General features: G+C 39.7%; 1 protein-coding gene across 1 annotated transcript in view; it reads left to right on the top strand.

Annotated features, from left to right (window-relative positions):
• LOC126095766 (elongation factor-like GTPase 1) overlaps positions 1-27,180 on the top strand; it is a 591,625-nt gene that overhangs the window by 115,217 nt on the left and 449,228 nt on the right. The window contains exons 11-12 of the mRNA XM_049910570.1: positions 10,647-10,870; positions 19,293-19,443. Coding sequence (XP_049766527.1) covers positions 10,647-10,870; positions 19,293-19,443 — 375 coding nt within the window. The remainder of the gene's footprint in view (positions 1-10,646; positions 10,871-19,292; positions 19,444-27,180) is intronic.

Here is a 27,180-nt window from a genome sequence, read left to right as displayed (position 1 = left end):
AGCATGTATACCTGTAGCATTGCTGTTGGTAGTGGTTTGATGTCTGTTCTGATGAGAACAATCGTGTCACTGAATTGTTCACAATAACTCATTCTCTGCCCCACCTTCCTGTTTGTAATGAAGATCCTCCTGTTATACCATCTTCTGTTGCTGTTGATATTGCCCAACAATTGTATGAACATAAATCCTTCTCTTATTTTCATTTCACTTCACTGTCCCTCACTACAATTAGATTGAGCCTTTCCATTTCCTTTTCAAATTTTCTAGCTTCCCCACCACAGTCTTACTTCTGACATTCCACACACAGACTTGTAGAATGCAACTTTTTGTTGGTTAGTCATTCTTTTCCTCATGGTTATTTCTTCCATGGCAGTCCTGTCTCGAAAATATGAATGGGACCTAGTCCAGAATCTTTTGGCAATGGAGAGATCATCATTATACTTTTCCAATTACAGATGTCATGTTCCACCTTTTATGCAGTGCTTTCCATTGCCTTGTGAATCCTTGTGCTATTGGTCATCACTGATTCTTCTGCCTTTTAGGTGCGGTTTCCCATCCCAAGGGCAAGAGGTTGCCATGAAACCCTGTCTGCTCCTCTGCCCTCTTTGCCAAGGCCATTAGCAGAATGAGAATGACTTGTATGGAATGTCTTTGCCTGCCATTGCTAGTGTTTTTATTCAGAATTTAAGCAGTGGCATGTTTCGAACTCAGGACCCAGTGTGTTTTGCTTACTAATCAAAGACCCTACCCCTAGACCATGGTCATTACCTAAGGGGAATATATACAGTCATGTCTATGCCGTAGCCATGAACATCTGCATCGCACCCTCCTACCAACCAGTTTGTGGGCTACCTAGAGGAAACTCTTCTAGTGACCCCAACGCCCTGTTTGTTCCTGGTCTAGATTCATTTGTGATATCTTCATGATCTGGATGCTGGGTGAAGACATGCTCAACTCATTCATGCACAGCCTCAACACCTTCTCCTCCATTTGCTTCACCTGGTCCTCCTCAGTCCGATTTGTTGCCATCATGAATGTTGACCTCCACATCTGTCTGTATGAAGCCCACTACCTGTCAACAGTAACTGCAATTTGATAGCTGTCAACCTTCCACACTAAAAAGTCTCTCTCATATAGTCTGGTCAGTTGTGGATGGCACATCTGCAGTGGCAAACTATCCCTCTTCCAGTATGCTGAAGGTCTTATTAAGGCCTCCAGTGATAAATTTTACCACCCAAACCTAGTCCACAGACAGATTTCCCATGCCATGTGTACCCATATGGGCCCCAAATTCTCTAACCATTCCCAGCATCCCACAACCAGGGCTTTTACTTATCATTATGCCTCAAAATGAGGAACACCCTACCCTCAGTTATTCCCACCCCTTCCAAAGTGGTATTCCACTGACTATCTAATCTACATAATATACTAGCCTATACTGTGATTGTACTTACTGCCATTGCATTATCACATCAGTCATAGCCATTTGGAAGACCCAGGTGCAAGACCTTACCTATGTACCCACCCGGAACATCCTATTCTGGTCCCCTCACAGGCTTATCCTGTCCTATCCTATCCTGTCAGATGCAAGGCCACATGTGAGAACTGTCATATTATATACTTCCTCTGTTGTAATTTTTACACAGCATTTTATCGGGGTATGGCCACCATCTAATTGTTCTCCCGAATAAATGGAAATCGCCAAACTGATGAGGAGCAGAGTTGGCCACCTAGTGGCAGAAGATATTGCTGAGCACAGCATGCTCAATGAACAGGAAAACAAAATTTTGATCTTACGTATTTCTCATTTTTTCAGAGCATTATTTTCACTATATTTTTTACTTATTTTTGCCTTTTAAACATAGATTTTTTTGTTGATTGTTTCATGGCCTGCAGTAATACTGTACGTTATTTTATGATTTTTGTTGCAACAGTATTATTTTGTGAAGAGCAAAGCAGAGTCAGTTGAGGGATTACTGCTAGTGGTGTCTATCATACTCTCATGACTCAAGTATGTTCTCCCAATGCCTTTGTCCATTCCTAGGTGTTGTATAGAAATATATATATTTTCTCCTTTGCTTTGACTTCGCTAAATCTGCCACATAAGGGTTTTATATGTTACATGTTCCATATGCAGAACATTCTGACTAAATTGTTGTTCTTCACAGTTGTAACAGTCATGCTGTAGTAGTTATGAGACGGGATTCACATCCAAGGAGACTTGAATTTGATGAAATTTTTGCAAACACATTATTTTCTCAAAGAAAGTATAGCACACCAATAGTTACAGTCACTATAAAGATCTGTATGGTTCCTGCTATACTAGTTTGCCATCATCATTGTGCAGAGTATCTGGGGAGATTATTAAAAAGTCCTTACTGTGCAGCCTAAAGTTATTTCCAGTGTGAGCATTCCATATCAAGAGAATCTAAGTATGTAGAAAAGAAGTCCAGTTGTTTATAGAGCAGCAAGGAGAAAATCAGAACAATTCACAACAGACAATGAACTGCATGAACTTGCTGGTACATCCACGTATAAATTGGTCTGCAGACCAACAGCCAAGGAAAAGCTACTATGATGTTCTGTCATGTGTACTCATTGCTCACTTGAATCATCACTTGTATGAACATTGGTGGACATGAATGCAATTTCTGTTGGCACTGCGCTGTCTATGGCCAGTTGAAGGAATTTGTAAGACAGCCAAAATGTTTTGTGCTGACTGGAATACTTATGGGTTAAAATCCATTTCTGGCCATTTTAGAGCAAAGCTGAAGAGAAATTAATCTATAAGGACATAAAACTAAGGATTTGATAATGGGAAGTTCTGGTAGAATGTAAGTAATTTGGGACTGAAGGTGCCAACTCACTGAATATTAGAGATGAATTCTTGACAGCTACACAAACAAGACTGAAATTGTGCTAGGTTTTGGAAGGATCCTTTTCTGAGCTAGATTACATGTACACAAACATGCATACTCACACACAGACACACACCTCTATTGCTAAATTGTGCCAGCTGGCAACTCGGTGTCAGGACTGTAGTTCTGTTGTTTGACTGGTGTGAGGAATTGAAATGAAATGAAATGAAATGATCGTATGGCATTGTTGGCCAGGAAGCCCCATGCTGGGGAGTTCAGCCGCTGTATTGCAAGTCCTTTTTAGTCTATGCTACTTTGGCGACTTATGGGTCAATGATGGTGAAAATGATGATGGAGGACACACAACACCCAGTCCCCTGCCAAGAATCAAACCCGGGCCCCTTGCGTGGTAGGCGGTGTGAGGAATTGTGTTGGGTGTAGTGAGGTAGGGGAGAAAGTCAGGGAGTAGGATAGAGGGTTGGTGAGGTATAGTTAGGATGTGGGAGTGAGAGACAGCAGGAGCATGGGATGGGAATGTGATATGGCCACTGACACTAGTGAGCTCATGTAGCACATAATGATGATGATGTGGAGGAATGAATTGGCAGAGACTGACTGAACAGAGGAAGGAGAGACTGTAGGGAAGAGGGCTTAGGTGCAGGATGAGTGAAATTAGGATTCTGCGGCAGGGGGTTTCCAGATATTGAGCCCTGGAGTATTACAAGAGTGAAGGATGTGTTGCAAGGACAATTCACATCTATGTAATTCAGAGGAGCTGCTGTTGGAGGGAAGGATCCAGATGGCATGGATTGTAAAGTAGCCATTGAAGTATGTTGTCCTCCTCAGTGTGTTCTCCCATCGGATGGTCAACTCCTTTTAGCCACAGTTTAGATGTGGCCATTCATGTGGGTGACAAGTGTCCGGTAGTCATTCCCACAAAAATGCTGTGCAGAAATTGCAACAGAGCTGATATATGACATGAGTGCTTTCACAGGTGACCCACTCTGTGATATAAAAAAAAAAAAAAATTTTACAATTTACAATCACCCATTTCGCGAAACTAAAATATTATTCAGTCTCATTCAACATGGTATGATGTTCTGTTTCAAATTAACGTTGTGAGTAAAGCAAGTCAGTCACCCACAATCAACTTTGTCGAGTTTATGGGAATCCTTGGCAAATGTTGCTCTTATTTGGAAACATATAGACAAATAGGTTTCAAACAAGCTATTGTAACAGCAACTGAACTGGCTTCGGATGTTGATACGCAGCCATTATTTAAACCACAAATGCGATTAAGACGTATTAAATGCAGGCCGGGTGAAGAGGCTGTTGATGATCAAATAACTGACCCAAAAAAGAAGTTTAAAGTAGAGTTTTTCAATGCACTGTTGGACACCGTGCACATATCCATGAAAGAAAGATTTGAACAGATGCAAGAATTTTCTGCGACGTGGAGTTTCTTGTTTGACATTAAAAAAAAATCAAAATAAAGAAGAACTAATACAATGCTGTTCTAAATTACAAGAAAAGTTAACTGTCAACATGAAGTCAGATATTGATGGAAATTTGCTGTGCGACGAAATTTTAGGACTGCAACACTATCTCGAAGACAGCCAGGCAACGCCTATTGAAGCCTTAAACTTCATAAAAAAGCATAATCTTCAAGAGTTATATCCCAACATCTGGATAACGTTACGTATTTTGCTAACAATACCAGTGACTGTCGCAAGCGGCGAACGCAGTTTTTCCAAACTGAAGTTGATAAAAACGTACTTGCGGTCTACAATGTCTCAAACAAGACTAACCAGTTTGGCCTCACTGTCCATTGAAAATGAAGTTGCAGAAAACCTGGACTTTGCTAATCTGATCAGAGACTTTGCCGACAGAAAAGCGAGAAAAGTAAAATTTTAGTTGTTTATAGTTGTTTTTCATTAGGCGTAATATGTTTTGTGTTCAGATGACTGACAGAAAATATAGGTTTATGGCTTACGGTTATATTAAATTCAATAAAAATATGGTACCCAATTCAAAATTAGTGTTTTTTTGTTATACATATTACCTCCTATATATAAAAATCAATTGTTGTGTGTTAGTCTCACCAAAACAAAGAAATGGCTTGACCAATTTGAATAATTTTTTTTTTTTTTGTTTTGTTCGCTTTAGTACAGGGGTGCTTCAGAAAAGAAAAGAAATATTTTGGATATACGAGCCTGTTTCAACCACATTTTACGCATCTTTTCTTTGTTTGGAACACGCAAAAACAATTTTCTGGAATTTTTGTAGATGTACAGTGCAGTACTACGCAATATTTTTAGACAATTTCCCAAAACGTGAATGCTCAAACAATATATCACTGCTATTTATACAATAAAGGGCGCCAACTGGACGACTCGCCCGGGGCACCTGGATGGCTAAGGCCGGCCCTGCACGTGACAATGAGACGAGAGTGGGTGTGGCATGAGGATGAACCAGGATATTGTGGAAATTGGGTGGGCAATGGAACAGCACTTTGGGAGGGGTGGATAGGACTGTGGGTAGCATATTCCTCATTTTTAAATATAATGATAAGTAGTCAAAGCCCCAGCTTAAAATGGAATTTAATTGTTACAGTCCAGGGTGATACTGATGATGATTGGAGTGCTCCTTTGCAGCTGGTCCTTGGAAGTGGTTGAGTGATTAGAGGATATGGCATGGAAAATCTTTCAGTGACCTGGGCTCAGTGGACAATGCCTGTCTGTGCAGATCTTAGTGAGACCTTCAACATTTTTGGGTAAGAGAATTCTTATCACTGCACTCAATGGATGGCCAGAATATATGAAAGTGTCTTTTGACATTGAAGGAATGACAGCTATCAAAATGTAGGTGTACTGTTAATATGGACATAAATGTGACAACATCCAGTATGTTGACACATTGGACTGAGGAAGGCCACAAGAAGCAAATGGGGGAGAAGTGTTCAGGCTGTGGAGGAATGAGGATAGTGTTTCTTGACTCTGGACCCTGATCAGGAAAACATCGTCAATGAACATGAACAAGACAAGGGGGTTTGGAGTTTTTGGTGCAAGGAAGGTTTTCTCTTGAGAGCCCACAGAAAAATTGGTGTAAGTCAGTGGTATGTGGGTGCCCATGGCCATTTGTTTGTATATCTTCCCCTTAAAGGAGAAGCAGTGTGTGTGAGGATCTAATTAGATATACAGGGTGATTCAAAAAGAATACCACAACTTTAAAAATGTGTATTTAATGAAAGAAACATAATATAACCTTCTGTTATACATCATTACAAAGAGTATTTAAAAAGGTTTTTTTCACTCAAAAACAAGTTCAGAGATGTTCAATATGGCCCCCTCCAGACACTCGAGCAATATCAACCCGATACTCCAACTCGTTCCACACTCTCTGTAGCATGTCAGGCGTAACAGTTTGGATAGCTGCTGTTATTTCTCATTTCAAATCATCAATGGAGGCTGGGAGAGGTGGCCGAAACACCATATCCTTAACATACCCCCATAAGAAAAAATCGCAGGGGGTAAGATCAGGGCTTCTTGGAGGCCAGTGATGAAGTGCTCTGTCACGGGCTGCCTGGCGGCCGATCCATCGCCTCGGGTAGTTGACGTTCAGGTAGTTACGGACAGATAAGTGCCAATGTGGTGGCGCTCCATCCTGCTGAAATATGAATTGTTGTGCTTCTTGTTCGAGCTGAGGGAACAGCCAATTCTCTAACATCTTTAGATACTGTAGTCCAGTAATAGTAGCACCTTCGAAGAAAAAGGGACCAAAAACTTTATTGGCTGAAATGGCACAGAAAACGTTCACCTTAGGTGAGTCACGTTCATACTGAGTTGTTTCCCGCGGATTCTCAGTGCCCCATATACAGACATTGTGACGGTTGACTTTCCCGTTAGTGTGGAAAGTTGCTTCATCACTAAACACAATCTTTGAAACGAAAGATTCATCTGTTTCCATTTGAGCAAGGATAAAATCACAGAATTTGATTCTTTTAATCTTATCAGCTGCAGACAGTGCTTGAACCAATTTCAGACGATAAGGTTTCATAACTAACCTTTTTCGTAGGACTCTCCATACAGTTGATTGTGGAATTTGCAGCTCTCTGCTAGCTCTGCGAGTCGATTTTCCTGGGCTGCGAACAAATGCTTGCTGGATGCGTGCTACATTTTCATCACTCGTTCTTGGCCGTCCAGAACTTTTCCCTTTGCACAAACACCCATTCTCTGTAAACTGTTTATACCAACGTTTAATACACCACCTATCAGGAGGTTTAACACCATACTTCGTTCGAAATGCACGCTGAACAACTGTCATCGATTCACTTCTGCCGTACTCAATAACACAAAAAGCTTTCTGTTGAGCGGTCGCCATCTTAGCATCAACTGACGCTGACGCCTAGTCAACAGCGCCTCAAGCGAACAAATGTACAACTAAATGAAACTTTATAGCTCCCTTAATTCGCCGACAGATAGTGCTTAGCTCTGCCTTTTGTCGTTGCAGAGTTTTAAACTCTTAAAGTTGTGGTATTCTTTTTGAATCACCCTGTATAAGGAATGAAGTGGTATTCAGTTTCAATGGTTTGATTTGAAATCTGTGCCATCTGTATCCTTCTCACCAAATCGGTTTTTCTGAACTGCATTGATGAGAGCTGTCCTTGCATTGTATCTTTCATTCCTGTCCACAGTTTCCACTACACACCTGCCCCAAACCCACCCCTACCCTGCTTGACTCATTCTGCATCCACACCCGAATCTCCTCCCTCTCGCTCTCCAGTCTCGACATTCTCTGTTCTGACACCTCCTCCAAATCCACAATGTTGTCATAGTTGCACAAACTCAGTAGTTTGGTACCCATGTCACATTCCTATCCTGTGCAAGTGCTATCACTTCTTCCTGCTTCCCACTCTGTGCACGTGCTGCCTCCCTTCCAGCCATCTACCACATCACAAACTTCACTTCTACTTTGCACCTCCCTTCTCCCCTAAACAATCTAGGATTAATTACTATAATTATCAGTTTGATAGGATTCATACTAGTCATAATCTGTTGCTAATATACTTTACAGAAGTAACCAGCAGTGGTTGCTACTGCTTGTTATTGTGTAACTTGACTCATCCCACATCCCCAAAGGCTCTCTTTTATGATGGGTTTGATGGAACACGATCTTTGAATGAATAAATGAAAAAAGAAAGTACACTCCATCACCTGACACAACCACCTCTCACCCCAGTCAAGCTGCAGAGCTGCATTCCTGGCACTGTGCCTTCAGCTGGCATTCTGTAACTATACAGAGAGAGAGAAAGAGAGATAGAGGAGAGAGAGAGAGAGAGAGAGAGAGAGAGAGAGAGAGAGAGAGAGAGAGAGAATGTGTGCGTGTGTAAAAATGATTTATTTGTAACCTGGCAAAGTTTTCAGTCCTGTTTATCTGCCTTATGCTAACCCAATTGATTATTTCCTCATGCACAAAAATGTTATATATTATCCTATAAAATTGTGGTGGGAAAATTCAAAACTGATATCAGATTAGTTTACTTACATCCATTGTAGTGTACTGTTTCTCATTTGTTCCTCTTTCTTATGAGAATAAGTGAGGTGGTTCATAACCTGGAGTAGAATTTCACAGGTTTATCTCAGTGCATCTCTGTTAAACCATTTGTAAACTTTTAATGTTTTTGTGTGCCTATAATCCCTATTGTCTACATCTGAACATATGGAGATTCCCCTTCCTTACTATTTACTAGTGTACTAAATGCTTTGTATTCATAGATTTGTAGGACATAAATGCAGGTTAACTTCAGTGTCAATCTGTGTCATTTACTGAAGCTGCAGGCAACAGACCTTACTTCCAGTTACTTTTGCATTATGCTATCATTGGAATCACATTTTACAGTTTTTGTTTAGAACGAGTTTAACAGATCACTCTGTAGTCACCAGATTTGAACATACCTTTCCTTCCCTTCCTCCTTCCAGTACCCATTACCCAGCCAACACCATATCAAGACTGGTATGATCCTTCTTCAACTTCACAGAGAACCAATCATCCCTTATATAGGTTGTTATGATGGCATCACCACTCCCAAAAGTATTTTAAAAATGCTGCCGACGTCATCTCTGGAAGTAATCTGTGTACCCCTTCTGCCTGCAATTAGTGTAATCTCATGGTCAGATGTGGGATTGCTTCTTAAAGTGTTAGCGTGTCGTATCTCTGAGGCGGGACATGAGAACCAGCCTAGTACATACCTAGGTGGATGTGGAAAACTGCTTATAAACCACATCACATTAATCTGTGAGGTAGATTCTGGTGTGCCTCCCCATGTCATGGAAGTGGGTACTTCAACATGCTTGGCTATCCGGGCGAGTTTCAACATACCTTTATAAATATGTATTATACCACTAAATATAGCCATAATTTTATCATCTCTGATGCATTCACCAAGATGTTTTCGTAAGTTGGAAAGTTGTTTATTAGTATCCTCACTGAAAAATATTTTTCAGTTCCTTCTTCCTTCCCTCTCTCTATCATTTCTAACTTCACTGTTAACTTCGTAGCATGTTTCTTATCATTTCATGTAGTTTTGTGAACACTTAGACTTTTCTTCATAGTCTTTACACGTTTCATATTCTTTTATTGTGCTCCCTCCAATGTTATTGTCATCAACCAAAGGCCAAATACCAATCTTGCTTCCTTTATTTATTTACTTTGCATATTATTTCCTGACTTCTGATCAAAGTTGTTGCATTACATTTTAATCTTACCTTTCTTGTTTCTGTAGTTTGTAGATTTTATATTTCTTTGTTCACTGAATTTGTTATGACTTAAAGTTTCTTTGACAATGAAGTCAGTAGATGAAGCAATGACTAATACGGGCCAAAAATAGGGAACATTAAATGGCAATGATGTTTTGAATTTAACTGAATCTTTGATCCTGTGATGTTGTGTACAGTAAACATAGGTGTAATATAGAACATGTCAAAACAGAAAAGTTCATTATTATTTCCAAAGGACCAACCACTTTGATTACACCCTCTAACACAATTAATTATTGAAAAACAATATACACAAATTTAAATTTGTAGATACTCTATAACATCATAAAATTCATTTTGCTCCTGATAGTATTTGAATTGTTTTGGAAAGTTAGCATATTGTTTTGGAAAGTTAGTGTCATGTTACTATCATGCAGGTTTCTAGGCAGACTTCTTAGTAACTTAATACCTGGTACTGTTTCAAACACTGTCAGATGGCAGGGTATACTTCATATATCGTTCTTTGTCTGTGTGTTATGAGTGTTTACATGTGTTGTGGGTGTTTACACTTGCATTTGTAATCCACTCTGAACTGTCTTTTGTGATGTATGCCATTATTTTATGTATGTACAAAGACATCTTACTGTCTAAATTGATATATGTGAACTGTGGAAACATAAATCAATATGGCAAGTCATTTGAATTTCCTCCTTTTGTCTTAACTGCTGCACCATCTGTTTCCATTGCATATGTCATATATGTTTAATTATCAGTGAAAATATGTATTTTCTGCATACTAGCATTGACTTAAAATTGTACCTACTTGTTAGTGCTTCTTCAGTTTCTGGCTCTCATCTGCAGTATCAATGTCTGTCCATTTTCCTCTGTTATTCTGTTGAAAACTGGCTTGGTTATGTGACTCCTGAGTAAAATTTACAGTGTTGTTGTATACTCTGCAGAAAATTTCTGCTCTGTTACACAGCAAATTTCTTAAATTTGGTTTAGAGCTTGAGTTGTGTGATTTTCTTTCTAGAAATGGATTCAGAAGGAATGAGGCTGCTAAGTGACACTGAAGCACAACAAACAAAGAACAAAGAGGGTACAGAGGACATTAAAGTTGAAGACATTAAACCTGGTGGGCAAGAAAGTGAAGATGTATTTATGGCATTTGCAAGGGTATATAGTGGTACATTAAAAGTTGGAGAAGATGTCTTTGTCTTGGGACCCAAGCACAGCCCACAGGCAGCACTAGAAAAGGTGACGAATATGTTGCTCTTTTTAAAAATATAAGCTATAATTTTTCCTTTAGGTTAAGTTCTTGTTTTTTTTCACATTTCTGAAATAAATACATTCTTAAACAACTGAGTTGGTGATAACTGTTGTGTTGGAGAGAGAGTGCCGCTGTTAGCATGGTGGATGAAGTAGTTCAGAGTGCTGTGGGGATGAGATGTTAGCAAACATGTTATTGGCCAGAGGCTTGGCAGTAGCAGTGGATAGAAGAGCCACAGTGTAGCAAATCACCAGCATTTCATTGCTTGACAAGAATAGTCTGTCAGCAACTATACCATCCGAGCCATCTTCAAGGTGTAGCATACAGAAGATGCTGACCCCCATCCCTTGCATGTACCTGTGCTCATTAGATACCAAAGAGCACAAGAATTAGAAACAGTGCAGAATCACAATTATTGGATGTGCATAACATGAAACAAGATCATATAGTCAGATAACTTAGTGTACATGTTGGTAGACATTGATGTCAGTGTACTCTGGCAGTACATTGTGTCCACCGTCAGGCTCTCATGTGATTTCAAAGGAGATGTAATCACAGGATAAAATGCGGGCTCTGATATGTCAGCCATCATCATTCACCATTGAAGACAGGAACCTACAGCCTGATCATTTGCATCCATTTATTTCTCTTCAGTATCACATAGACAATTGATATCCTCACCAGTTGGTGAACTGAGCTAGAATTATTTGAGAAACAGCCAAGGGTTATTACATGTTCCTCAGACTCACTTGATCTCAGCCCTATTAAGCACATCTAGGATACCATCAAGTGGGATGAGAGTGCTATGAAGTCCCTCTGATCAATCTCTGTGAATTGTGATTGGTCAGTTGAACTGTCATGGATCATGATGGGTACCTAGTGTTTTTGGTGTCTAAAGGAGTCTGTGCTATGACATATTGTTGCTGCCATCAGAGTGGAAGGGAGTGGTACATGTTGGTGGATGGATGTGTCTAATTCAATTCTACATGCATATAAGTTACATTTATTTTACTTGCATTTAATATATCCACATAACAAAGTGTACTTCTATGCAAACACTCTAAAAAAAAAGCTTTATTTTAAAGAAGATACCAAAACAGACTACTCAACTCTCCAGAACTGGTACTCCCTGTCTATAAACCCAGCCACCTTTTTATTTATTCATTTGTTATTGTTTGACCATTTGTATGGAATTTTATCTTTATTTTTTTAAGTAAAAAGGTCACAGGAGGTGTAACCATGTGGTGTTACACAGTCCTATGTATCAGAGTGTCACAGAGAAGTGATACTGCATACCTGACCCATTTTTTAAAATTTCTGAGTGCATTGCTAATATGCATTAAACTGATGAAGGTATATAGACTGTGGAACTTGACCATGTCTATAAATTTTCTTTACAATATTGTAGATCTATGGTAATCAGATTCAGAAGGATGTAAGTTGCATTAGTTATTCGAAGATGTAGAGGCTTACATATTATAGAGTAGCATGGAGAATGGAGAACTACATAAACCAGTCTTTAATCACGTAGGTCTATAGTATCCAGATTCAGAAGGATGTAAGTTGCATTAGTTATTCAAAGATGCAGAGGCTTACATAGGACAGAGTAGTATGGAGAATGGAAAACTACATAAACCAGTCTTCAGACTGAAGACCAGAATATTATTTTGGTGTCAACAAAGGCAGCAATGAAGTAGCAGTTTCTGTATTAGGCACCAGGGGACTGTGTCAACTTGTCTTGTTTACACAGCTGACTAATGTCCAGTACAGCAGACCACTATTTCATTGGTGCCTGCACTGCCACTGCAACAACAATCTGGTCTGATGGTGGCATGGCTAAAACTAGTTACATCATCATCATCATCATCATTTAAGACTGATTATGCCTTTCAGCGTTCAGTCTGGAGCATAGCCCCCCTTATACAGTTCCTCCATGATCCCCTATTCAGTGCTAACATTGGTGCCTCTTCTGATGTTAAGCCTATTACTTCAAAATCATTCTTAACTGAATCCAGGTACCTTCTCCTCAGTCTGTCCCGACTCCTCCTAGTGGACACCCTCCTGCCATTGTTCCCATCTACTAGTACCTGCAATCATCCTAGCTACTTTCATATCCGTAACCTCAACCTTGTTGATAAGGTAACCTGAATCCACCCAGCTTTCGCTCCCATACAACAAAGTTGGTCGAAAGATTGAACGGTGCACAGATAACTTAGTCTTGGTACTGACTTCCTTCTTGCAGAAGAGAGTAGATCATAGCTGAGCGCTCACTGCATTAGCTTTGCTACACCTCGCTTCCAGTTCTTTCAATATGTTGCCATCCTGTGAGAATATGCATCCTAAGTACTTGAAACCGTCCACCTGTTCTAACTCTGTTCCTCCTATTTGGCACTCAATCCGTTTGTATTTCTTTCCCACTGACATTACTTTCGTTTTGGAGATGCTAATCTTCATACCATAGTCCTTACATTTCTGATCTAGCTCTGAAATATTACTGTGCAAACTTTCAATCGAATCTGCCATCACAACTAAGTCATCCGCATATGCAAGACTGCTTATTTTGTGTTCACATATCTTAATCTCACCCAGCCAGTCTATTGTTTTCAACATATGATCCATAAATAATATGAACAACAGTGGAGACAGCTTGCAGCCTTGTCTTACCCCTGAAACTACTCTGGACCATGAACTCAATTTACTGTCAACTCTAACTGCTGCCTGACTATCCATGTAAAGACCTTTAATTGCTTGCAAAAGTTTGCATCCTATTCCATAATCTTGTAGAACAGACAATAACTTCCTCCTAGGAACCCGGTCATATGCCTTTTCTAGATCTATAAAGCATAGATACAATTCCCTGTTCCACTCATAACACTTCTCCATTATTTGCCGTAAGCTAAAGATGTGATCCTGACAACCTCTAAGAGGCCTAAACCCACACTGATTTTCATCCAATTGGTCCTCAACTAATACACGCACTTTCCTTTCAACAATACCTGAGAAGATTTTACCCACAACGCTGATTAAAGAGATACCTCTGTAGTTGTTACAATCTTTTCTGTTTCCATGTTTAAAGATTGGTGTGATTACTGCTTTTGTCCAGTCTGATGGAACCTGTCCCAACTCCCAGGCCATTTCAATTATCCTGTGTAGCCATTTAAGACCTGACATTCCACTGTATTTGATGAGTTCCGACTTAATTTCATCCACCCCAGCCGCTTTATTGCACTGCAATCTATTGACCATTTTTTCCACCTCCTCAAATGTGATCCTATTTCCATCATCATTCCTATCCCATTCTACCTCGAAATCTGAAACATTACTGATCCCATTTTCACCTACATTGAGCAACTCTTCAAAATATTCCCTCCATCTGCCCAAGGCATCCACAGGATTCACCAGCAGTTTTCCTGACCTGCCCAAAATACTTGTCATTTCCTTCTTACCTCCCTTTTGAAGACTGCTAATTACACTCCAGAATGGTTTTCCAGCAGCTTGACCCATAGTCTCCAACCTGTTTCCAAAGTCATCCCATGATTTCTTCTTGGATGCTGCAATTATCTGTTTGGCTTTGTTTCTTTCTTCAACATAACTTTCTCTATCTACCTGGGTTCTGGTATGTAGCCATTTTTGATACGCCTTCTTTTTCCTTTTACAGGCTGCCTTGACTGTATCATTCCACCAAGCTGTTTGCTTCATCCTACTTTTACACACTACTGTTCCAAGACATTCTTTAGCCACTTCTAGTACTGTGTCCCTGTACCTTGTCCATTCCTTTTCCAATGACTGTAATTGACTACATTCAACTAACTGGTACCTTTCTGAGATTGCTGTTATGTACTTGTGCCTGATTTCCTTATCCTGAAGTTTCTCCACTCTTATCCTCCTACATATGGACCTGACCTCCTGCACTTTCGGCCTCACAATCCCAATTTCACTGCAGATTAAATAATGATCAGTGTCATCAAAGAATCCCCTGAATACACATGTGTCCCTCACAGCCTTCCTGAATTCCTGATCTGTTATTATATAGTCAATGACAGATCTGGTTCCCCTGCCTTCCCAAGTATACCGGTGAATGTTCTTATGTTTAAAAAAGGAGTTTGTGATTACTAAGCCCATACTGGCACAGAAATCCAAGAGTTGTTTCCCGTTCCTGTTGGCCTCCATATCCTCTCCAAATTTACCCATAACCTTTTCATACCCTTCTGTTCGATTTCCAATCCTGGCATTAAAATCACCCATGAGCAGAATACTGTCCTTGTCCTTTACTCTAACAACTACGTCACTGAGTCCCTCATAAAAACTATCCATCTTATCTTGATCTGTCCCTTCACAATGCGAATATACTGACACAATCCTAATTTTCTTGCTAGACACTGTCAAATCTATCCACATCAGTCGTTCGTTTACATACCTTATTGCAACTACGCTGGGTTCCATTTCTTTCCTGATGTAAAGCCCTACACCCCATTGTGCTATTCCTGCTTTGACTCCTGACAGGTAGACCTTGTATTCTCCCACTTCCTCTTCTTTCTCACCCCTTACCCGAATGTCACTAACAGCTAAAACGTCCAGCCCCATCTTACTTGCAGCCTCTGCCAGCTCTACCTTCTTCCCAGAGTAGTCCCCATTGATATTAATAGCTCCCCATCTCATTACCATTTGTTTGCCAAGTCGTATCTTAGGAGTCCCTGGTTTGTCAGTTAGAGGTGGGAGTCCGTCACCTCCAAAGGTCCGTGGCATTTTGCTCTGATTGTTGCAAGCATCATATTTAAAGTACCAGGGAAGCAGGTTGCTAGCCTTACTTGCCCCGAGTCCCATTGGGTTTTACCCCTAACTACTGAGGGACTAACCGGTGGATTTGGTAGTCTTTGCCGTATGAGCACAAAGGTGACCATGACTCAGAATATGTACGAGATGCCCAGCCTTATTCCAAAGTAACTGGTATCCCGACTGTCGGGACCACTTACTGGGCCACTCATACGTTGCCCGTGGTTCATGAACTAGGACATGACTACAGGAACCCACACCATGAACCATGAACCATGAACCAGTTACCAGAAAATAAAATAATAAAAAAGTGACTTTGTGTCAAATTACTAATATTTATACAGTGAGTATATTCCATCACAGAAGTATGATTCTGGAAAGTCTGTACACATCGTCACTGAACTCAAAATATTTTCAATCAGAAATTTCTTTGCATATGGGAATAAGAGGGGTTCAGTGTGTGCCAAATCTAGTGTATTGGTTGTAAGTCCCAACAATTTGTATTTCAAATTCTTTTTTCTGAAGAGAGTCAGATTAGGCCTCTTCTGATGTAGTTTTTCATTGAAGTAACCCAGAAGACTTGTGTAAGTCATCAATATGAAGAGTTGCTTTTGCACCTCTAGGAAACATTGGTTGTTTTCATACTTGATAAAATCAACTCAGGCATTTTTGGTGCTGGGACACTGGCCTCCATCAGTAGTGTAAGCATTACCTGTACTAAAGTACATTTGGTATATTTGCCTCCATTGAATCTGGCTGAAGAGTTGGTGGTGGGGACAATTTACTGCTAATAATGTGGTCCACACCAGATTTGCATTCACACATTTTAATTGCACTTAGATGTTGATTGAACTGCAGTTTATGGCAAATTGAATTTCATCTGTTTAAATTATGTACAGCTAAATAGCTAGCTACATACTACACTTGTTTGATGTCCTGTTATGCGATTGTTAATGTGCAATAACCTAACATGGGAGTGACTCGAAAGTTCACATGTGACAAGGTATGTGTAACACAGTCACTGTACAAAGTTCTTAAATCACTGTCCTTGAAGTCATAACAGTTATATTGATACAAAGATAATGTGCACAGCAAATGTAACTATTGGAAATAACACTGTTCACATTCTGATCCTGTTGTCACAATAAGCATTGGCCATTATTAGAAGATTAACACGGTTCATGAAATTAATTGCTGGTTCACAGTCAGTCACTATACTATGGAGCAAACTCACAGACATGAAATTTGGATAAATCATCATACATGTTCTGATTTGTTACCTGTACTAAATCGTCTGCAGTACACTATCCTGTATTTTTGGGCCTATATTTTACTCCATTCAAACTCACCACGAACTAGCCTAAAATAGCTTCCAAACTGCCTCTTATATATATTTGCAGTAATTAAAACTAAAGCTGGCTGTTATTGATTGTTGCATTTTCTTAATTTACAATTAAAGCTTTATGTTTCTGAGTAACTGAATAGTGGATGGTGTAGCAGTAATTTTTAAGTTGATTAAAAGATGCACTGTCTAGCTGCTAGATAGTGATAACATCTGTGACAATGATCAAAGATAGTGAGACCAAAGATGATTATTAATGAGCAGTACACTGTGCACTAATTAATTTGTAACTGACTGTCTGTGTTGAGATCTGAAAGAGACCAGATGCATATGATGACCTGTGTAAAAAAATGTACACATGCCAAATATTATTAACCTTGTGAATGTATTTAAAAAAGGTTGTGTGTGAAAATATAGTCAGCACAGTTTTGAAAATTACATCATAAAAGTACATCATAATAAATGCTTGGATGATTGTGAGGACCTGCAAGGATGCCAGTAATAATAGAGGGAAACACCAACATGCCACCACAGCTTCAAAGAGGTATAAGAAATCATTTGAAGAAAGAACGTAAGAACATTATAATTTTTATATCTATGAATTCATAACGAATTATTATAGTTCAATTTTTTTCTTCATTAGTTTCAGTGACTATTCAGATATCCAAAACCCCTTCTTTATCCAATAATATATTCAAGAATAATCTTAAAAAATAATTTAACCCTTTAAATAATGTTTCCCTTGCCATTTCCAAATCCTTTTCTCATAATTTTACAATAGATATTAGTTTAAACTAGTACTTTTATATATTATAGTAATTTCTGTAGAATTACTCTGGCTAGTTTGCCTAAAAATTGGATTATATTTCAGTAAAAATATTTTAACTAAGTATGTTGTTATTACAGAATTAAATGAGCATGAATGGTATTAACATATTTTTGTAATTAACTGTACAAACATGATATTTACATGCATTTTTCATCTACTCTAACGGGAACTTAGTAATCATGTATGCATTCACTAATGGACAATGACAAGGAAATCTAAACTTACTGATGTTTTGTAATTAGTACAGTTTTTTGGCAAACTATCTGTCTCATTATCTCTTGATAACCAAAGGAATGTGATAAATGATAAAGTAAGGGTTGAAGCCCTGAGTCAATATTTGGTATCTTTATATACTGTGGACATGTCATCTAGATGACCATATCGAAAATATCACAAAATTTGGAAAAAAAATAATACTAATTTGGAATGGGAGGGGAGGGGTGGCATTGGGAGGGGAGGGGAAGGGGGAAAGAAAAAGGATCCTCTTGCTTTGTTGCACATTCATTTACTGTTTGTTTCTAGTATGAAACTGATACGTAAAATAAGATGGTTTCTTTAAAACTGATTCTAACATTGACAATAAATTTGTTTTAGCATTTGCTTTTGATCAGCAGCATTTTTGCATAAAACTGTGCCATAGTTAATTCGTAATTTTCACACTATTTTGTATGATATGTCTGTTATGTTCAAACAGATTTGTGGCTTCCAGCCTGTCATTGTTTAATTCATTGCACAATATTTCGACTGAGCACCCACCAGTCAAAATATTGTACAATGAATTAAATGAGAACTGGCTGCAAGCCCGAAATTTGTTTATACATTCAATTTGTTGGGAAAATTTTAAAATGCCAGTGCCACATTGGGCACTTTTTTGATGGCTCTAACACTGGAGACAGTTTTGGAACATCCTGCACATGGATCATATTCAAATCTGGTTGTATTCTTTTGAAAATGAAAGAGCAGATGATTTAGAAATCTGCACCAACTTTTGATTAACCTTGATTGATAATAAACTGTCCAGAGCAAATAATCTTATGATAGTTTGTTAGGTTAGTTTATTCATTTCAGTGAAACATCCAGTGTAGGTACTTTGGTAAGCAATAGCAACAAAATTATCTGGAGATCAAGTTAACACTTGATTTGGTTATTATATATCATATATCAAAATAATAAAATCAGAATTTTATTAACATCAGTGTCATCTCTGAGAAATTTTATTTTTGCCCTTATGGCTATAAAATATCCTTGAAATATAAGTACACATTTTTATATCTTTTCCAATATAATTTCTTTTATATTAGAAAACAGCTGCATGATACATCCAATTCTGTTGCTGTGCTCTGTGTATTCTGTATGTACTATTCACATTTTTGCCTTCATTCTGATTTCACGACTTCCAACATAACAATATTCTGAAATAAATTACAAGTTGGTATCTGTAGTTTTTTTTGTATGTTGCTGACAGGAAGAAAACAAGGAAGAAGTGGATCCTAGTCTCACCTTGAAGGATTTGAAACCTGGGCAGCACTTAACAAGAGCTCGGATTGGTCAGCTGTACATTCTCATGGGGCGAGAGTTAATGCCTGTAACAGAAGCACCTGCAGGAAATGTAATAGGTATATGCTATGGCTTCCAGGCTAATGGTTTCTTTACACACATACTTTTAGTACCTAGATTTCTCTTAATTTCGTTTATCAAGCTGTTATATTCTTTTGTCTGCAAGGAGTATTACAAAGTCAGGATCAGTTTTTAGATGGTGGACTGCGGTTCCTTCTGTGGATGTAACATTAGTTTGCGTGTTTGTGGGATTTGGGGAATGGTGGTGCGGCAAGGTTTGAGGTTAAAAAAAATATGGAAAGTTAACGGGGCGGTTTGGGGGCAATGGGGGTGAATTATGGTTGAATGGAGGAATGAACTGAGTCAGGCAAGGTTCAATATTGGTCTTTGGTTGAGTCTGTATACTTTGTCCGCAGGTAGGATTATAAGGTCAGGATTAGTTTTTAAATGGTGGACTGCAGTTCTTTCTGTGGATGTAAGGTTAGTTGGCAGATTGAGGGTGATGTTATACTCATTTGTGTGCTGTGAATTTTTCCTTTTTTCTGTCTCTTTCTTTACTGTACTTTACTTGCGGAAGTATATAGTAACACCATTACCCATATGGTAGTACATGATTTTCCATAACGTTAACCTGATGGATAGACAGTAACCATGCAAAGCCTTTCGTATCCATTTTTTCTAGCTCATTTTTGGCCACAAGACTGCTAAATTTCTTTAGACTCAAAATGCAGGTCATACCTCTACATTACATAAAGACAGTATGTGATGTATGAAAATAGATTTTTCTGATACTGGGAAGTCATGAATGAAGCACAAATAATAAGGATATATAAGTACCCACTCATCAAACTGTCAACTGAAAGGTAGGTGGTTCGAGCCCACCCGGGGTCGCCTCCAACCATCTGCAGCATTGTCGACAGGACTGACTGCGGACCTTTGGTACAAAGCCAAGTGGAGAGTCTGAATCAGAGGCTCAGACAGTTCTGCGACCGTGTGGGCTGCAGATTCCTCAACTTGTGCCATAGGGTGGTGGGGTTTCGGGTTCCGCTGGATAGGTCAGGAGTCCACTACGCCCAACAGGTGGCTACACGGGTAGCAGGGGTTGTGTGGCGTGGACTGGGTGGTTTTTTAGGTTAGATGGCCTTGGGCAAGTACAGAAAGGGCAACAGCCTCAAAGGGTGCGTGGCAAAGTCAGGACATGTGGGGACCAAGCAGCATTCGGTATTGTAATCAGATAGATTATATAATGGTAAGACAGAGATTTAGGAACCAGGTTTTAAATTGTAAGACATTTCCAGGGGCAGATGTGGACTCTGACCACAATCTATTGGTTATGACCTGTAGATTAAAACTGAAGAAACTGCAAAAAGGTGGGAATTTAAGGAGATGGGACCTGGATAAACTGAAAGAACCAGAGGTTGTACAGAGTTTTAGGGAGAGCATAAGGTAACAATTGACAGGAATGGGGGAAACAAATACAGTAGAAGAAGAATGGGTAGCTTTGAGGGATGAAGTAGTGAAGGCAGCAGAGGATCAAGTAGGTAAAAAGACCAGGGCTCTTAGAAATCCTTGGGTAACAGAAGAAATATTGAATTTAATTGATGAAAGGAGAAAATATAAAAATGCAGTTAATGAAGCAGGCAAAAAGGAATACAAACGTCTCAAAAATGAGATCGACAGGTAGTGCAAAATGGCTAAGTAGGGATGGCTAGAGGACAAATGTAAGGATGTAGAGGCTTATCTCACTAGGGGTAAGATAGATACTGCTTACAGGAAAATTAAAGAGACCTTTGGAGATAAGAGAACCACTTGTATGAACATCAAGAGCTCAGATGGAAACCCAGTTCTAAGCAAAGAAGGGAAAGCAGAAAGGTGGAAGGAGTATATAGAGGGTCTATACAAGGGTGATGTACTTGAGGACAATATTATGGAAATGGAAGAGGATGTAGATGAAGATGAAATGGGAGATACGATACTGCGTGAAGAGTTTGACAGAGCACTGAAAGACCTGAGTTGAAACAAGGCCCCCGGAGTAGACAACATTCCATTGGAACTACTGACGGCCTTGGGAGAGCCAGTCCTGACAAAACTCTACCATCTGGTGAGCAAGATGTATGAAACAGGCGAAATACCCTAAGACTTCAAGAAGAATATAATAATTCCAATCCCAAAAAAAGCAGGTGTTGACAGATGTGAAAATTACTGAACAATCAGTTTAATAAGCCACAGCTGCAAAATACTAACACGAATTCTTTACAGACGAATGGAAAAACTAGTAGAAGTTGACCTCGGGGAAGATCAGTGTGGATTCCGTAGAAATACTGGAACACGCGAGGCAATACTGACCTTACGACTTATCTTAGAAGAAAGATTAAGGAAAGGCAAACCTATGTTTCTAGCATTTGTAGACTTAGAGAAAGCTTTTGACAATGTTGACTGGAATACTCTCTTTCAAATTCTAAAGGTGGCAGGGGTAAAATACAGGGAGCGAAAGGCTATTTACAATTTGTACAGAAACCAGATGGCAGTTATAAAAGTCGATGGACATGAAAGGGAAGCAGTGGTTGGGAAGGGAGTGAGACAGGGTTGTAGCCTCTCCCCAATGTTATTCAATCTGTAAAATACAAGGAGCGAAAGGCTATTTACAATTTGTACAGAAACAGAAACCACATGGCAGTTATAAGAGTCAAGGGGCATGAAAGGGAAGCAGTGGTTGGGAAGGGAGTGAGACAGGGTTGTAGCCTCTCCCCAATGTTATTCAATCTCTATATTGAGCAAGCAGTGAAGGAAACAAAAGAGAAGTTCGGACTAGGTATTAAAATCCATGGAGAAGAAATAAAAACCTTGAGGTTTGCCGATGACATTGTAATTCTGTCAGAGACAGCAAAGGACCTGGAAGAGCAGTTGAACGGAATGGACAGTGTCTTGAAAGGAGGATATAAGATGAACATCAACAAAAGCAAAACGAGGATAATGGAATGTAGTCGAATTAAGTCGGGTGATGCTGAGGGAATTAGATTAGGAAATGAGACATTCAAAGTAGTAAAGGAGTTTTGCTATTTGGGGAGCAAAATAACTGATGATGGTCGAAGTAGAGAGGATATAAAATGTAGACTGGCAATGGCAAGGAAAGCGTTTCTGAAGAAGAGAAATTTGTTAACATCGAGTATAGATTTAAGTGTCTGTAAGTCATTTCTGAAAGTATTTGTATGGAGTGTAGCCATGTATGGAAGTGAAACATGGACGGTAAATAGTTTGGACAAGAAGAGAATAGAAGCTTTCGAAATGTGGTGCTACAGAAGAATGCTGAAGATTAGATGGGTAGATCACATAACTAATGAGGAAGTATTGAATAGGATTGGGGAGAAGAGAAGTTTGTGGCACAACTTGACCAGAAGAAGGGATCGGTTGGTAGGACATGTTCTGAGGCATCAAGGAATCACCAATTTAATATTGGAGGGCAGCGTGGAGGGTAAAAATCGTAGGGGGAGACCAAGAGATGAATACACTAAGCAGATTCAGAAGGATGTAGGTTGCAGTAGGTACTGGGAGATGAAGAAGCTTGCACAGGATAGAGTAGCATGGAGAGCTGCATCAAACCAGTCTCAGGACTGAAGACCACAACAACAACAATTGTAAACTGTCGAAGGTGCACTGGTAGAGAACCGGAACTTCAAGCACTGATAAAAAGCACCAAAGCTGAAATCGTTATAGGTACGGAAAGCTGGCTGAAGCCAGAGATAAATTTTGCCAAAATTTTTACAAAGGCACAGACGGTGTTTAGAAAGGATAGATTGCATGCAACCGGTGGTGGTGTGTTTGTCGCTGTTAGTAGTAGTTTATCCTGTAGTGAAATAGAAGTGGATAGTTCCTGTGAATTATTATGGGTGGAGATTATACTCAACAACTGAGCTAGGTTAATAATTGGCTCCTTTTACCGACCTCACGACTCAACAGCATTAGTGGCAGAACAACTGAGAGAAAATTTGGAATACATTTCACATAAATTTCCTCAGCATGTTATAGTCTTAGGTGGAGATTTCAATTTACCAGATATAGACTGGGACACTCAGATGTTTAGGACGGGTGGTAGGGACAGAGCATCGAGTGACATTATACTGAGTGTACTATCCGAAAATTACCTCGAGCAATTAAACAGAGAACCGACTCGTAGAGATAACATCTTGGATCTAATGGCAACAAACAGACCCGAACTTTTTGACTCTGTAAGTGCAGAACAGGGAATCAGTGATCATAAGGCCATTGCAGCGTCCCTGAAAATGGAAGTAAATAGGATTATAAAAAAAGGGAGGAAGGTTTATCTGTTTAGCAAGAGTAATATGAGGCAGATTTCAGACTACCTAACAGATCAAAATGAAAATTTCTGTTCCGACACTGACAATGTTGAGTGTTTATGGAAAAAGTTCAAGGCAATCGTAAAATGCGTTTTAGACAGGTATGTGCCGAGTAAAACTGTGAGGGACAGGAAAAACCCACTGTGGTTCCAAAACAAAGTAAGGAAACTACTGCGAAAGCAAAGAGAGCTTCACTGCAAGTTTAAATGCAGCCAAAACCTCTCAGACAAACAGAAGCTAAACGATGTCAAAGTTAGCGTAAGGAGGGCTATGCATGAAGCGTTCAGTGAATTCGAAAGTAATATTCTATGTACTGCCTTGACAGAAAATCCTAGGAAGTTCTGGTCTTACGTTAAATCAGTTAGTGGATCGAAACAGCATATCCAGACACTCTGGGATGATGATGGCATTGAAACAGAGGATTACTCGCGTAAAGCTGAAATACTAAACACCTTTTCCCAAAGCTGTTTCACAGAGGAAGACCGCACTGCAGTTCCTTTTCTAAATCACCACACAAATGAAAAAATGGTTGACATCAAAATAAGTGTCCAAGGAATAGAAAAGCAACTGAAATCACTCAACAGAGGAAAGTCCAAATAGCAAAACTCCTTTAGTACTGTAAGTGTCTCATTTTCTAATCTAATTCTCTCAGCATCACCCGATTTAATTTGACTACATTCCATTATCCTCGTTTTGCTTTTGTTGATGTTCATCTTATATCCTCCTTTCAAGACACTGACCATTCCGTTCAACTGCTCTTCCAAGTCCTTTGCTGTCTCTGACAGAATTACAAAGTCATCAGCGAACCTCAAAGTTTTTATTTCTTCTCCATGGATTTTAATACCTACTCTGAACTTCTCTTTTGTTTCCTTCACTGCTTGCTCAATATAGAGATTGAATAACGTTGGGGAGAGGCTACAACCCTGTCTCACTCCCTTCCCAACCACTGCTTCCCTTTCATGCCCCTTGACTCTTATAACTGCCATGTGGTTTCTGTTTCTGTACAAATTGTAAATAGCCTTTCGCTCCTTGTATTTTACCCTTGCCACCTTCAGAATACGAAAGAGAGTATTCCAATCAACATTGTCAAAAGCTTCCTCTAAGTCTACAAATGCTAGAAACGTAGGCTTGCCTTTCCTTAATCTATTCTCTAAGATAAGTCGTAGGGTCAGCATTGCCTCACATGGTCCAACATTTGTACGGAATCCAAACTGATCTTCCCCGAGGTCGGCTTCTACCAGTTTTTTCATTCGTCTGTAAAGAATTCGGTTTAGTATTTTGCAGCCGTGACTTATTAAACTGGTAGGTCAGTAATTTTCACATCTGTCAACACCTGCTCTCTTTGGGATTGGAATTATTACATTCTTCTTGAAGTCTGAGGGAATTTCGCCTGTCTCATACATCTTCTACATCTACATTTATACTCCGCAAGCCACCCAACGGTGGCGGAGGGCACTTTACGTGCCACTGTCATTACCTCCCTTTCCTGTTCCAGTCGCGTATGGTTCGCGGGAAGAACGACTGTCTGAAAGCCTCCGTGCGTGCTCTAATCTCTCTAATTTTACATTCGTGATCTCCTCGGAAGGTATAAGTAGGCGGAAGCAATATATTCTATACCTCATCCAGAAACGCACCCTCTCGAAACCTGGCCAGCAAGCTACACCGCGATGCAGAGCGCCTCTCTTGCAGAGTCTGCCACTTGAGTTTGTTAAACATCTCTGGAACGCTATCACGGTTACCAAATGACACTGTGACGAAACACGCCGCTCTTCTTTGGATCTTCTCTATCTCCTCCGTCAACCCAATCTGGTATGGATCCCACACTGATGAGCAATACTCAAGTATAGGTCGAACGAGTGTTTTGTAAGCCACCTCCTTTGTTGATGGACTACATTTTCTAAGGACTCTCCCAATGAATCTCAACCTGGTACCCGCCTTACCAACAATTAATTTTATATGATCATTCCACTTCAAATCGTTCCGCACGCATACTCCCAGATATTTTACAGAAGTAGCTGCTACCAGTGTTTGTTTCGCTATCATATAATCATACAATAAAGGATCCTTCTTTCTATGTATTCGCAATACATTACATTTGTCTATGTTAAGGGTCAGTTGCCACTCCCTGCACCAAGTGCCTGCCCGCTGCAAATCTTCCTGCATTTCGCTACAATTTTCTAATGCTGCAACTTCTCTGTTTACTACAGCATCATCCACGAAAAGCCACATGGAACTTCCGACACTAGCTACTAGGTCATTTATATATATTGTGAAAAGCAATGGTCCCATAACACTCCCCTGTGGCACGCCAGAGGTTACTTTAACGTCTGTAGACGTCTCTCCATTGATAACAACATGCTGTGTTCTGTTTGCTAAAAACTCTTCAATCCAGCCACACAGCCGGTCTGACATTCTGTAGGCTCTTACTTTGTTTATCAGGCGACAGTGCGGAACTGTATCGAACGCCTTCCGGAAGTCAAGAAAAATAGCATCTACCTGGGAGCCTGTATCTAATATTTTCTGGGTCTCATGAACAAATAAAGCGAGTTGGGTCTCACAGGATCGCTGTTTCCGGAATCCATGTTGATTCCTACATAGTAGATTCTGGGTTTCTAAAAACGACATGATACTCGAGCAAAAAACATGTTCTAAAATTCTACAACAGATTGACATCAGAGATATAGGTCTATAGTTTTGCGCATCTGCTCGACAACCCTTCTTGAAGACTGGGACTACCTGTGCTCTTTTCCAATCATTTGGAACCTTCTGTTCCTCTAGAGACTTGCGGTACACGGCTGTTAGAAGGGGGGCAAGTTCTTTCGCATACTCTGTGTAGAATCGAATTGGTATCCCGTCAGGTCCAGTGGACTTTCCTCTGTTGAGTGATTCCAGTTGCTTTTCTATTCCTTGGACACTTATTTCGATGTCAGCCATTTTTTCATTTGTGCGAGGATTTAGAGAAAGAACTGCAGTGCGGTCTTCCTCTGTGAAACAGCTTTGGAAAAAGGTGTTGAGTATTTCAGCTTTACGCATGTCATCCTCTGTTTCAATGCCATTATCATCCCGGAGTGTCTGGATATGCTGTTTCGAGCCACTTACTGATTTAACGTAAGACCAGAACTTCCTAGGATTTTCTGTCAAGTCGGTACATAGAATTTTACTTTTGAATTCACTGAACGCTTCACGCATAGCCCTCCTTACGCTGACTTTGACATCATTTAGCTTCTGTTTGTCTGAGAGGTTTTGGCTGCGTTTAAACTTGGAGTGAAGCTCTCTTTGCTTTCGCAGTAGTTTCCTAACTGTGTTGTTGAACCACGGTGGGTTTTTCCCGTCCCTCACAGTTTTACTTGGCACGTACCTGTCTAAAACGCATTTTACGATTGCCTTGAACTTTTTCCATAAACACTCAACATTGTCAGTGTCGGAACAGAAATTTTCATT

The sequence above is a fragment of the Schistocerca cancellata genome, chromosome 8, assembly GCF_023864275.1.
Source record: "Schistocerca cancellata isolate TAMUIC-IGC-003103 chromosome 8, iqSchCanc2.1, whole genome shotgun sequence".
NCBI classification, from domain to species: Eukaryota; Metazoa; Arthropoda; class Insecta; order Orthoptera; family Acrididae; genus Schistocerca; species Schistocerca cancellata.
This window is presented reverse-complemented; position numbering and strand designations above follow the sequence as displayed.